This window comes from Convolutriloba macropyga, chromosome 15, assembly GCF_964194025.1.
Source record: "Convolutriloba macropyga chromosome 15, txConMacr16.3, whole genome shotgun sequence".
NCBI lineage: Eukaryota > Metazoa > Xenacoelomorpha > Acoela > Convolutidae > Convolutriloba > Convolutriloba macropyga.
Window position 1 is genome coordinate 9,199,732 of NC_134482.1, and position 14,515 is coordinate 9,214,246.

Genomic DNA, 14,515 nt, shown 5'->3' on the forward strand with positions numbered 1-14,515 from the left:
TTGACTGTAAATGAGGTTCGTCATTAACGAAACATCGATGTGAAAAGTGACTAGCCTCTAGGTGACTTAAAAAAACAAAAAAAAATGTGAAACGTTTTCTAAAAAAGGAGCTCTCTTAGAATTCGGATTTTTTTCATAATAAACTTTCCTATGAGACCAGAACTACTCTTCTTATCGCCTTTTGTCATATTAGGAACAAAAAAATTGATTAATTTTGTGTCGTGAAATGTAATTTTGACTTAATATTTTTTTTACAGAAAAGGTCTTATTTTGAACGAAAATTCCTCAAAAAGTGAACAAAATCACGCCAAACATCGCGTGTTCACACAAAACTTTAAACCTTGATAACTCGTCGAAAAAAACGAATTTCAAAAAAATCTTTTTAATTTCGCATTCTACGCTGGACGAGCTTTTCAATGATACTACTAACGTTTTTCTACGATGAATATATCGATCGGCCAAAATTCACGGAACAAAAAAAACCCATTTGAGTATATAGTTCCTCCGCCACAAGTGGGTCGGAACAATTAAATTTATTCAATGTCAACTATCGCAAATTTTTCACTCCATTGCTGCATAATAGTAATGTCCTGTTAGCGGACGAATAATGCATAAATACATATACCGTGAGCAATTCATTATACAAATTTTGAAAACAAGTGAAATCTTTCTTTTGAGGGTTTGTGAGGGCGAGGGTTTACACAAAGGTATTTGACCGCAAACAAAAACCCACATTTCAAATCAGCCCTACTTGTCCAATAATTTGCTCTGTTATGACAACGTCAACTCGTCCGTGCAATAACACTTTCATTACCCGATTGATAATCAATAACTATTTATAACTAATCAATAAGCATTTGTAACTATTTGATAAACAGGCGGAGTCCCTTGACCTATACTTGAGCCGAAAGTAAATTTTGGGCTCGATTGGGTAAATTTATTTAAGAATTTTAACAGTATCTTGTAAATGAATGCTTGGTTTGCTAAACAGGTATTTTGATTCCAAAACGTCTGCAACATAAGAAAGAGTGCAAACATAAATTGTGTTCAAAGAACATTAATTGAATCTACAAACTATTAAAGATTTCTGGAGTGTTTAAGAACGCGAAGTAGAAGAACTACTCCAAAAGTCGCCAATGTTTGCCAGTTTTTCTATGTTGTGTGGTAAATCAGGAATCAACTTCCAAGGATATTTTTCCAAAAGGATAAATCATCTAAGTAAGGAAGCAAGATATGATGCAATACCGGGCGCAGTTTTGTTCCAATTCCTGAAGAAAAAGATGACACCAACCCGTCATTAATAGGTTCTTTTAATATACAAAAAACAAGAAGTCTCGGTAGTTTGCGTTCGCACATTATGTTCCGACCCCGCTCATCCACATTTTTGGCATAAACGTCTACCAAAATGAGGAACAGATAGAAAGCCCCAAAAATTCAAGTATTTATCAAAAAAAATGTAGACGAACAAAAAGATCGCCTCCAGCGCAAATAACTCAGTGGAGTAAAAACTGCCGCATTAGATTGATGAGATGAGCCATTATCAGGAAAACAGGGCAAGACGAACAATAAAATCAAACAACAAAAAAGCAAACATTAATCACATCCAAAACATTATGTCCAATTATTTTAGAAAAAAACTTATTAAAAAGGTCAAAACAACGTCAATTGAAACTGAAACTACGAAAATAACTTACACTTTACTAGACAAGGTATGGCACCACTCTATAATAAGGCTTGGTAACAAACACATAAAAAAGAGCAAAAAAACAGCAACGTTAAAAAATTGGCTTATATTTTTAAAAACAATTAATTTCAAAATAATGAAAATATTAGATAGCAATTGAAAACATCCACCATCTTTATGATCACATGAGCCTCCATTGGATGGCATTAAGACCTGTCATAATTCAACTTTTCATGCGGTTTCGAAAAGAACAAATAGAGAGAACGAACAAATATTCATTTAAAACTAGCAAGAAAACGCAGTCGAAGCCGTAAAACCATTTTTCGCAACTCAAAAATGATGAATTTAGCCTTGCTTGAACGCCAATAATGTGATATTAGACCTCTCTTTAATTACAATACGTATAAAAACGACAAAAAAAAAGAAAAACAAAAAAGTGCAAAACTAAGCAAAACTGTTATTTTGAAAACAATTATTTTCAAAGTCATGAAAGCCACTAGCCACAAAATTAAAAGATTACATAGATTCGTTTTTTCGTCCAGTGGACGCACCTGGGACTGTAATTAATTAGATTATGTCTCATGGCGACAAAAAGAATGTCAAACATGAGAAAAAAATTCAAAAATTAGTTTACGTTTTTGCAAATAACCTGTGTCGAAGCCAGAAAACTCATTACAGACTCCATAAAAAAAGATTACATTCTTTGCACAGGAATTTTCCCTCGTCAAACATAATGTCATTTGCGACTTCTAATTATGGATACGGTGTATAAATATAGACAAAAAAGAACAAAATGCAAAGTCAAAATGTATTTTTTTATTTTTGAACAAAATAGTTTTCTAGATCATAAAAGCCCTCAGCTATCTCTTTATATGAGAATATAGGCGCACTCATTCCTCCATTACAAATGAGATCGGTAATTATACAGGAAATTTCTTAAGACTAAAAAGGCAAAGTAAAAACGACAGTTAAAGAAAAATGTAAAGAAAATCAAGTAAAATCTTCGAGAAAGGGGTGTCAAAGCCTTTCAGCCCATTTTCTATGCCGCTAAAGACTTTTATAAGTTCAATTGTTTTTTATCTTGAACGCCAATAATGTAATATTTGAACTGTCAGAACTGTGATAATCTGAGAAAACAAAAAAACGTGAAAGGATTGGGAAGTCTGATAATGATAGTATAATCCAGTATGAATGGATTGGGAACGATAATGAGAAAGAATATCCGATCCAAAAAATTGAAAAAAAATTATTTAGTCGAATGTGATAAAGAAGCCACTAGCGAGAAAGCGAATTTTTGTTCAAATTTTTCTCGCTCTAATTTAAAGCTAGAGCGAAAAAAATTCACGCCGCAAAATTACTGGCTTTTTCGCTCCACATCCTGTGTCAGCAAGCCCAAAATCACTATCCTTACTTGACTTCAAAAATCATGAAAATCTGTGAACAGATCATGAAAAAAGAAGACAGCGCCCTAATACAGTTCAAGTTTTTTGAATTGTAAAAAATTGTGCAAAGTAGTTGTATCAAAGCCAGAAGACCATAACTTAAGGTTTAAAACCGCAAAAAAGTCTAGTTTTGATTCTGTGAAAAGAAAAATTATAAGAAGCGTCCTTTGTTTGCTGACACTAAGCTATAAGATGACCAAATTGTGATAAAATTAGTGGCAAAGTTCAATAGTAGCAAAACTCATTGGCAAAGTTGTTTATTTGAAAATCAGACATATTTAAATGTCAAAACGACCTTTATCTTTTGAATAAAAAAACTAGATTCCTTAATGTGGAACTGCTTACAAAGCCAATTGCGACTATTAACAGTGAGCTTTGATTCGAATTGTTCTGTTCTTTCAATAGCATAATAAATATCGCAGTTTCTTTTAAAGAAGGACCTATTGATAACAATCCAATTTGTTTTTGGTTTTAAACAGTTCAAGTTTATACCAAATCCAGCCTTGCCATTGCTTTTTCTCAATTAGGAACGCTCATTTGTTTTTGAATGCTGTTGATCTAGATAATTCGTTAGTTAAATTATCCAAAATAAATGCTGCGTATTCGATAATCATTGATTAAAGTGAGCAAAAAACAGCAAATATTTTATACCAGACTACAATCAATGGATTTGGATGTAAAACTAGCTTCCTTCGCAGTTTACATAGATTGTTTTTTAGTTGTTTTTTGGTATTTGCTTTGTGCAATTGTAATCAAAGTGGTCAAAAAAGCATATTTTGGGCAATTTTTGATGAAAAATGCTGAATTTTGAAATATTTAGCACAAATTTTAGCCAAAAAATTAAATCAAAATGGAAAAAACGTTATTGTAATAAAATTCATTTAAGATATGCAGAAATTATGTAAAAATCTGCCGAAAGATTCTATTTTGCTTTTCTAAATTATGGAATTTATGTTCAAAACTTTTGCAAAAAGTTTTCCAGAGAAATGCATTGACATTTAAAAAAAATTTTGTTCATCACATTCAGTGCTTAGATTAAGAATTTTGCTGTATTGCATTTATACTCACATAGGCGTTTTTCTTACATAATTATATTCTGAATTTTAAATTTCTTAGCCGAATTTATAGTCAAAAAATTAAATCAAAATAGTCAATAAAATTTTTGTCTTTACAAAAAAATTACTATTGTTAACCATATTAAAATATTTTAGCAGAATTGTCGAAAATTCAGACAAATATTCCCAAAAAGGTGATTAAAAGTAACGCAAATTCGTTTAATATTCACAAAAATTAAAACCACGATAGCTCGCTCTAGAAAACGAAATCCAATAAAATCATTTAAATTCCATATTATACGCTGGACGGTCTTTTTAACAATACCCTTCACATCTTTCTACGATGAATATATTGATCGGTCAAAATTGAGTGAAAAAAAAAACATTTGAGTAGGTATAGTTTAGGACCATAAATTCAAGTTTAGGACCATAAAAGATCCCGATTGTTTATAAGTTGATAGATTTTAGGGAGAACTAAATTTAAAGGACTAGAACTATAGTCTCCCCTTCTTCCAATGCCCCACTTGTCTACGGATTAGAAACATTTTTTTTTTGCTTTTTTATTAAAAAGTCATTTTTATGATGAACTCCGAATTTTTTGGATTTTTGATTTCGCAAAAAGATTGAGCTGAAAGCAGCAATTTTTTTTAATTTTTGGAATGGGGAATTTGATTACGAAAGTTTTTTGAATGTTTTTTGTCATTGTTATGTAACATATGCGTTTAATGTGCTATTTTCTGAAGTGTGAAGTTTGTTTAAGAATTGTGTTTCGTGACGGTAATAAAGTGTATTTAAGACTTATGCAGAAGTTATGTCAAAATCTGCCGAAAGATTTGATTTGGCTTTTTTAATTGTGGAATTTATGTTCAAAATTATTGCTAGTTGTTTCTTAGAGAAATGCATTGACATTTTTTAAAATTCATGTTCATCACATTCAGTACCTAGAATAGACATTACGCTCTCTTGCATTTATTCCTCACATAAGCGCACCCTTTACACAAATATATTCTTATGTCCACTAAAACATCGTCCGGGTTATATAGTCACGTTTGGTTGTTTTATGAATCGGTTATTTTCCATGCTAGCAATTATCAAACATTCAACATTAAAATATATGCAATCATATTTGATAAGTTTTGAAAACAGTGACTTATTTATTATCAACAACACTTTTAATTTGGTTTCTATTACTGTAAACAATTCTCGCCTGAGAAGCATGCTAATTTTATTATATTCACTAGGTTTTGTGATCTTTTTGTTCGATTGTTTGTTATTGTTTTGGGGGAAATTCATGTGATTTTCATTAACTTGAGAATTTCTTCAACTCCTTAACTCTTTCTGACTTTCAAGTTTTTGTTCAGCAGTTCATTATTTAAAGTGTATAACTGAATCGTAATAATGTTATGACATTGCATGTATCCTAAACTCTTTTCAAATGCTTGTGAAAAGGTATAAATGCCAAAAACACTAAACTGACCATTATAGCTTTCATAAAATTTATATAGCACCCCCCCCCCCCATCCCCAACCGCAAACTCAATATGGTTTAGTGAAGACTTCATGGGCGTTAGAAGGTTGAGAGAGAACATCCTAATGTAAATTTTGCATAAGATAAGCTTGACGTAGCTTGACAAGAAGCTCTGCTTGTTCAACGTATACTTGGCTAGAGAAATGAAGCCTTGAGGAAAAAGAAAGAACGTGAGAACGGGTTATAAGAGATGCCCAAGTTCGAGAGCTTAAGACCAGTTGGTGTAAATGGGTAGCACACTAGGCTTGCAAGTATGAGATGCTGGTTCGAATCCGCAGGTCCATTTTCACAGTAAATGAGCCTGAATAGACCCCCTAACAATGGGAATATAAGTTGGACAAGGTGGAAACTACTATAATGGGAAAAATTCCCAATATTGTTTGTTCATCAAAACATGATCTTTGAGATTTATTCTATTAATTATAACAACTTCTTGAGCAGCGTTTCTCGGCTCAAATGCATGTTCATACTTTCATTTTCAACAGTTAATGTGTACCCGCCGCCAATCTTAACGTTTACCTGTAAAATGGAAGGTTTTCGAAAAAAATGTACTTAAAAATGCAATTTTACAGTGCAGGAGGCGACTTGCTAATTTATGATGGCATGTATGAGAAATAAGAATTGAAGCGTAACGGGCAGAAAATAGACGTTCAATTCTTGTATATTTGGCCTGTTCACGGCTTAAATTTATATCTTTATTGACTGATTTTTATGATATTATTAAATTCTGGCTAGTGTAAATTTGTGTGCATGTCTGGCATTTCTTAGACCATTCCAGAGGTTATAGGTTTACAAAAAAATGTTTGTGGTTTGTTTGTATTATTATGATCAAAGCTCTAGTTCTAATCAAAGACTGTTATATCTCTGTATTTTAATCTAACCAATTTGACCATGGGTTGTTTTTACGACTAGAATGGCTGCGATTGTGTTCAATGATTAAAAACGTATATTGCTTTATGGATCACAAAATGAATTTGTGCAGAGAACAATGCGTGACGCCAATTAAGAACATCTGAAAAAGATAGCAAGAGAAACGAAAGAAGTGAATGATACTGTGGTTGAAGTCCGAGAAAAAACAGAGAACATTTTCGCTATTTATATGCGGGTATTTGAATTCGCGTTTTTGGTTTTTAAACAGCTTCAAGCAATCATATCAGACAGCCCAATCAATTTTCAAAAATCGGCAGCCAAATTTTCCTATTTTTGTGTTGCTGTTGGTTTACGTAATGTTATACAGGAGGTAAAAGCTTGACTTACTAATTATGGTTATGATAGCTCAATCAAGGTATACTTTCCAAGAAATTTTGACGCTATATTCCATTTTTCTGCAGTTATTTATTTTGGTTGAGGTACATAAGCAGTTTTCTGGACAAAAAAATGTCAAAAACAGAACAGCAAACAAACTTTACACTTTTATATCAGCTATGTGATGAGCCTTTAATTCTGTGTTTTTTGTTCGCAATCGTGCCAATTCTTAAGCCATTAAGATCGATTGAACAGCAAGATTACTTACTGACAGATTTAGATAATTTTTTAACTTAATTTCTTAAACAATTTGATTTTTTAACACAAGTTGTTGGACATCCACATATAAATAACATTTCTAACGGTTAAGTCCCCATTTGGCAAAATATTGAATGTCATAAAAACATTGGTTTTTGATGATATTGTTGACTTCTGTTGTCCAAATGCAATCTATCATTTGGTTTTATAATTGAGGTTTTTTATGCCTTCTGTTTAAAATATCCGTTAACTCCTCCTCAAGTACATTTATGAAAGTTTCATATCAAGTACTAAAGTGTTGAGACAATTCCGTGGTAAGCAATTTGTTCTTGGTTCGTGCATAAAATTTTTTCAACAACAATAATCAATTGCCTTCGTTGAGCCGATTTCCAAAATTCTACAGCGACATTTTTTTATTTTTGAGAGTGCATATTGTTCTCGTATTTAGATGCCGATTTTTGTACTTAAATATCTGAGCCAAACTCCTGCCTTCTAATTGTTGTCCTGGTTGATTAATCACAGTACTTTGCCAGAAATAGGATTTTTAATTTCAATTTTTTCCACATATTATATTTCAAGTGACGTAAGTGAGCAAAATTCTGGATAAAAACGTTTAAAAATGCAGGGATAACTGTAGTACAACTTTAGCAATTAAATTAAAGACAAAGATAACCGAAGTCTAGCTATCATCTTTACGGTCAGATCAATTTTAGTCTGATAAATCTTTTTGGTTTTGATTGCATCACCGTCCGATAATGTAATAAGTTGATTCTTAAAACTTGGATCTGAATTCTATTTTTTTACAAATTTTAAAATCAAAAAGCAGGCTCGGTAATGTGCGTCCTCACATAAAGTTCCGACCCCGTTCATCCACATATTTGGCATAAATGTCGATCAAATGAGGTACAGATAGGAAACCCCCAAAAATTCAAGTTTTTTTTAAATGAGTATGAACAAAAAGATTGCCTCCAACTCAAACATCTCCCTGTGCAGTAAAAATACCGCATAAGATTGATTAGATCAATCATTATTAAGATTGCAAGTCAAGACGAACAACAAATTCAAACACCAATAACAACAAACATTTATTACATCCAAAACTTTATGTATATTTGAAAAAAAAACTTATTGACAAGATCGAAAAAGCGTCAGATAGAACAGAAACTAAAAAAACTTTTACTCCACTAAAAATGATATGAGACGACTCCATAATAAGTCTCGGTAGCAACTACACAAAAAAGAACAAAATGAACAGCAAAGTTTAAAAAATCGATTATAATTTTAAAAACAGTTAATTTCAAAGAAATGAAAACCATTAGATAGCAATCGAGAATATCCATCATGTTTTGAAACATATTGATCTCTATTGGAGGGCAATAAGGCGTGCCATTATTCAATTTTTTATGCGGTTGCAAAAGAACAACAAATAGAGCCAAACAGAAGATCAATTAAAAATTGCGAGAAAAGGCTGTTGAAGAAGTAAAGCCAAATTTTACCCCTCAAAATATAAAAAATTGAGCCTTCCTTGAACGCCAAAAGTGTGGTATGCGGTCTATCATTTAGGAGAATAGGTAACAGGTAGGAAAAAAAGAGAAAAACGCAAAAAACGCAAAATTACGTAATGCTTTGTATTTTTAGAAAACAATTATTCCTAAAGCCATGAAAGCCATTAAGTACAAAAAGAACAATTACATAGGTTCGTTTATTCGTTTTATTTGTCCAGAGAAGCGCTTGAGATCTGTAATTATTCAGAAATTGTCTTACGTCTAAAAAAAACGTCAAATATAGACAAAAATAAAAAAAAATTAGGTAAGTTTTTTTTGCGAAAAATTCTTGTCGAAGCCAGTAATTTCATAACAAACTTTGTGAAGAAACATTAAGTTTTGCACTCTTGCACATTACTTCGACGACAATAATTTCATAACTTTCCTGTAATTAACGAGTATAGGTAACAAATAGACAAAAAAAAACAAAAATGCAAAGATAAAAAAGTGTTGTTTTTGTTTTTGAAAACAATTGTTTTCAAAGCGATGAAAGCCATCAGCTATCGGATATAGTCGAATCAGAATATGAGCTCATTTTTTCCTCCAAAAACAATCAGGGAGACGATTTTTTATCTAGGATTTTTTTTTCGACTAAAAAGACAAATTAAAAATGATAGTTGAAAATTATTGTAAAATTTTCAATTATATTCTTCGAGAAAAGGGTGTGGAACCAGTTAAACCATTATCTATGCCATTCTAGACTTTTGCGTTCTAAAAATAGCGTCATTTTGAACGCTAATAATGTACTATGGGAACTGTCTATAATTTGCAAGTGTGAAAAAATGAGAAAAAAACGCAAAATTGCGCCAATCACTAAATTCAATTAAAAAAAATTGTGAAATATAGTAGTATCAAAGACAGAACACCCTAACTTAACGTAAAAAACCGCAAATTAAAATTAATTTGAGTGCAGTAGAATGAAGAGGAAGAAGAAAAGCTTTCTATTTTTCTGATTTTAAGTTACAAATAGACCAAATTGAGAGAAAAATAGTGGCAAAGTTCAATAAGCCATTGTTTATCTAAAAATCAAACATTTTTAAAAGTCAAAACGACCATATTGATTCGAGTAAAAAAACTTTTAATTTATTTCGAACTACTGAGGAAGCCTTTTGGACTCATCAACAGTGAGCTTTGATTTGAAATGATCTGTTTTTTAACTAACATAAAAAACATCAATTTTTTTTCAAAAAAAAGACCAACTGATTACAACACGAATAATTTTTTGATTGTAACAGTCCAAGATTGGTCCAAAATGAGCTCTGCTAATGCTGGTTGTCCATTAAGTACACTTAATTTTTCGAATGTTATAGTTATAGTTTTTTTGTAAAATTAAAAATCAAAAATGAACGCTGCGTTCTTGATACTGGCAAATTTAATCAAAGGGATCTAAAGAAGCTTACTTCGGTCAATTTTAGATTAAAAGGGCTAATTTTTTAAACATTTAGCCCAAATTTTTGCCAGAAAATGAAATCGAAATAGTCAACAACAATATTTTTTCTTTAAAATTAAAGCCAGCAGTTTTATTCTTTACAATTTTTATATATTTTTAGCGAAATTGACAAAATTTTATGCAAAAATTCCGTGAAGTGTGAACAAAAATGACCCAAATTGGTCTAATATTCACAAAAATTTAAACGCCAATTACTCGCTCTAAAAAACGAAATTCAAAAAGATCCTCGTAATTCCATATTCAACGCTGGACGGGCTTTTTAATGATACCACTTACAACTCTCTACGATCAAAACATCAATAAGCCAAAATTGTCCGAACAAAATAAACCAAATTGAGTATATATTTCCTCCCCCCTCAAGAGGGGTCGGAATAAAAATGATTCCTAAGCAAAAAAAACTAAATTTCAATTCAATATAATCGAATCGAACAGCAAGAAAAATTACAGAGAAAGTTTTGATAAAATTTTTTATGACTTTCCTATGCATTTTGACTCCATGGAACAATTTTTGAAATGTAGTGAACTTCAGAAGATTTTTTTGTCCATCATTAAAGTACACAATGTTTCTGTTTATGCCCCACTGTCAAATTAATTTTTTTCAGTTTCAGTAGTCCAAATACAAATTAAAAGTTGCAATAACAATTTCGGTTTATCATTTCTGCAGGACAAATTATTCGTTGATTTGATCTCAAGCAGCTCAAGATGGGTCGGAACAAAAATGATTGTTAAGCAAAAAAAACTAAATTTCAATTCAATATAATCGGATCGAACAGCAAGAAAAATTACAGAGACAGTTTTGATAAAATTTTTTATGACTTTCCTATGCATTTTGACTCCATAGAAGAATTTTTGAAAAGTAGTGACCTTCAGAAGATTTTTTTGTCCATCATTAAAGTACTCAATGTTTCTGATTATGCCCCACTGTCAAATTAATTTTTTTCAGTTTCAGTAGTCCAAATACAAATTAATAGTTGCAATAACAATTTCGGTTTATCATTTTTGCGGGATAAATTATTCGTTGATTTGATCTCAAGCAGCGTTTTAACAGTTTTATGGGAAGTTCCAGTTTTATCTCAAATGCCAGACTTATTAATGGTTCTACTGACATATAACACCTTTTTCAAGAAATTAGAACTGAACAGCCGGCTAGAATTTTTAAAAAATCTTGAGTATAATACGTACATTTTCTTATGCCATCGAGATTTTGCGATACCTTAAACCCATTTTCCCATTATAAAATCCTCTCAAACGTATTAACCAGTAATTGTGTCCACATAGTTTTTCCGTCACTTCGGTAGAATTTTTATGCAGGAAGCTTCAATTCGCCACCAGGCTCTTAATTTCCGGACGTTTCTACCGGCACTTTTTCAGTTTCTAAAATTTTTCATGGATATCAACAGCCAATTAAATGCACTCATTTACACTGTTCAATTCTTTTTCTACGCTTTACTATTGGGCTGATTTCTTATTTTTAATATTTACCTATAAAAAATGAAGTCTTTTCGCTAGCCGGTTTTCCTTAAACGCTGCCCAAATTAGTTCACATATTATGTTTTTCCGATGATTCCTCGACTGTGAGTGACATTTTTTAAACAAAAGCTCAGCGATATTGATAATAAGTTCAATTTCCAACCGTCTCCCGCATTTCTTTCCTTTTTAATGAAGTGAGGCTAACGTGGTCAACTTGGTTGTGACAATTTGTCAAATTTAAAGTGACAGTTTTAAACTGGGCTAAATTAATTGCCATCAGCGAACCCTCCTCGATATTGTGAATACTCTGTTGGGTTGTTTTGTATACCTACATGGCAATTTGGTCACTTTTCATCAGGACGGCAGTTCAGATGGCCGAATTTTGATTTCGTATCAAACAAGCGAAAAAATTGGAAACTTTCTGTGTACAAATTTTGAAGCAGGGGCTTCAAAGGCATGCATTTGATGTAATAGATTTTTTTTGTATTTGAAATGATTGTGCAAAATAATAGCTACAATTCGAAAGCAAGCAAATCAAGATTTTGCTTAAAAAATGAGCATTTTCTTAAATTTTTTATCGACTCTGTCACGCTGATGAACTCCAAACGATTTTATCATCTTAATAAAAAAAATTTCAGTCGCTTAATTTTTGTAGGATCTCATGCTCAAATTTCCTTAAAGTATAATAAATTCACCCATTAATTCTGGGTTTTGAAGCCCTTATAGTCGTCTGTCGTATTCTAAAATTGTATTAGCGATTCGTCTTATTGAGCTATCGTCCTGTTGAATGGTTTCGACTGTCCACGTGATCAATACTGTGTGTATAGCATATGTACATATTTAAGCATAAATGTGTTCACGGGTATATGTGTGTGTTAGGGTTTCCCGACAGTGTTTGGGTTCCTGAACCCTGAGTTGATCCCGTGTGACGTGGAGATGATAGGGAACACATTGACTAGTGTGAGTGTGTTCTTCCTCGTGGCGATCTCAACTGACAGATTCATATTCATTGAGTACCCCATGAAGTACCACGGGTTAGTATTACCAGCCACCACAAAAAACAAACAAACAAAAAGTGACAATAAAAATGACAAAAATTGAGAAAAAACCCACCTCTACTGCTCCCACCCCTCCTCATTCTCAACCATATAACACACCTCTCATTTTTCCTCGGAACCAGGTTTAGGGTTTCCCAAACTGGGTTTAGGGTTTCCCCAAATTTGTTTTTAACAAAATGTTTTTGCTCTCGCGGTGAAAACGAGTAAAAACAATATTTCAGCGTTATTGTTTCACCTCGATTCCCTCGGAACCTTTAATTTTTGTCCAGGGATTCTTCAACACGGGTGTTTCCTCCTCCCAGCAATTGTTTATGACCATCAATAACCTTTATGATTGTACATAAATTGTAGGGTCTATTGAGAAGAGAACAATAGCTTGAAATCACGGAGCACAACAGCTATAAAATCTACTTTAATAAGCGATTGCTGCCTTTATGACTTCTTGGTTATAATATATGGATCATAAACAATTTTCCATAAATTGTGACGAGATATATCAACGGCGTTTCATTGTGAAAAAAATCATGTCAGACAAAAATGTTTTTTTAAACTTCAGAATTTCCAGTAAAAATAAGTTGAGAATGTCGACAAAGGTGCTTAAAGTGATTCACATCTCTCATTAGGGTCCCATTGGTTTCCATAAATCAGACAGGGTAAATCCATTGAGTTTTATACATTCATTGATGGATCGGCGAAATGAACATCCCACAAACTACCCACAATGCGCATTTATCTGTTCATATACTCAAAAATATTTTTTTGAAAATCTTTTTTCTTTCATTTTTTTAAAAAAAGTTTTCTTTTTGATAGGTGGATCCAGCGCACATACAAGGTGCAGATTGGGGTGATCTGGATCGGGATTTCTCTTCTCTGGAGCTTCATGAACTTTCAGATGATCTGCAGCGGGTAACTAATAACACTTAACTCGCCTTATATTATACATTCATTATTAATGACCACCTTAAACTGCAGTTCATTTTTTGTTGATATTTGAAAAACCCCGGGTGGTTTTTCTTTATGATGGGTTTTTGAACTCATCATCTTTATGATGGGTTTTGAACTCGACACTGGCCTATCTTTGGTCGTATTCAATACTTTTTTCCTTGTTTTCATGTTTATTTGTTGGTTTCGGATGTTTTCTTACATTGAATCAATGAAGAAGTTAATACTGGGCATTAACAGGTTCGAATGAAGATCCCTGTATGATTCTTATATCTTGCAATGTATAAAATCAAAGATTTTAATCTTTTCCTTTTACCACAATAGATAGAAAAACTGGAACCCGATTTTGAAATTCGTTATAGTTCAAACATCGGATAGATTTTAGTTTCCGAGATTTCTAACGATTCCATAAATTACATTTTTGCAAGAAAAAAGAGCGAAACAATGTGAACAACCATTTCTAGCAGTTGAGATGAAAACTCGCTCGATTATGGTAATTATTTTACGTAATTCACGCCTTTCAGTTATATTTTGGGATTCGTACCAGAAATTTTAATTTTGAATTTTAAATATCGCCTTACGTGGATTTTTTTAATCTGAATTATTTTTTGTAAGAAATTCACTCTTTTGATCATACAAACATCACTTGTCTTTATGCTTGAAGCTAGTTTAGAGTTCCCGTTTTCTAGGCCTAATTTCATACCATTTTAAACTTTTAATGACTCAGTGTTTGTTTGATTGGTAAGCAAAATATTTAGCACAAACAACGTTTGTTCACAAACTTCTAATTACCTGAGCTGGTAAATAATTGAGCTTAAGTTTTTCCCCTAACAAAAACCA

General features: G+C 32.1%; 1 protein-coding gene across 11 annotated transcripts in view; it reads left to right on the forward strand.

Moving 5' to 3' along the window:
* The window catches only part of LOC142354642 (neuropeptides capa receptor-like), a 171,330-nt gene that overhangs the window by 113,924 nt on the left and 42,891 nt on the right, over window positions 1–14,515 (forward strand). For all 11 annotated transcript variants that reach the window (XM_075406981.1, XM_075406982.1, XM_075406983.1 and 8 more), the window contains 2 exons: window positions 12,555–12,709; window positions 13,544–13,639. In XM_075406981.1, coding sequence (XP_075263096.1) covers window positions 12,555–12,709; window positions 13,544–13,639 — 251 coding nt within the window. The remainder of the gene's footprint in view (window positions 1–12,554; window positions 12,710–13,543; window positions 13,640–14,515) is intronic.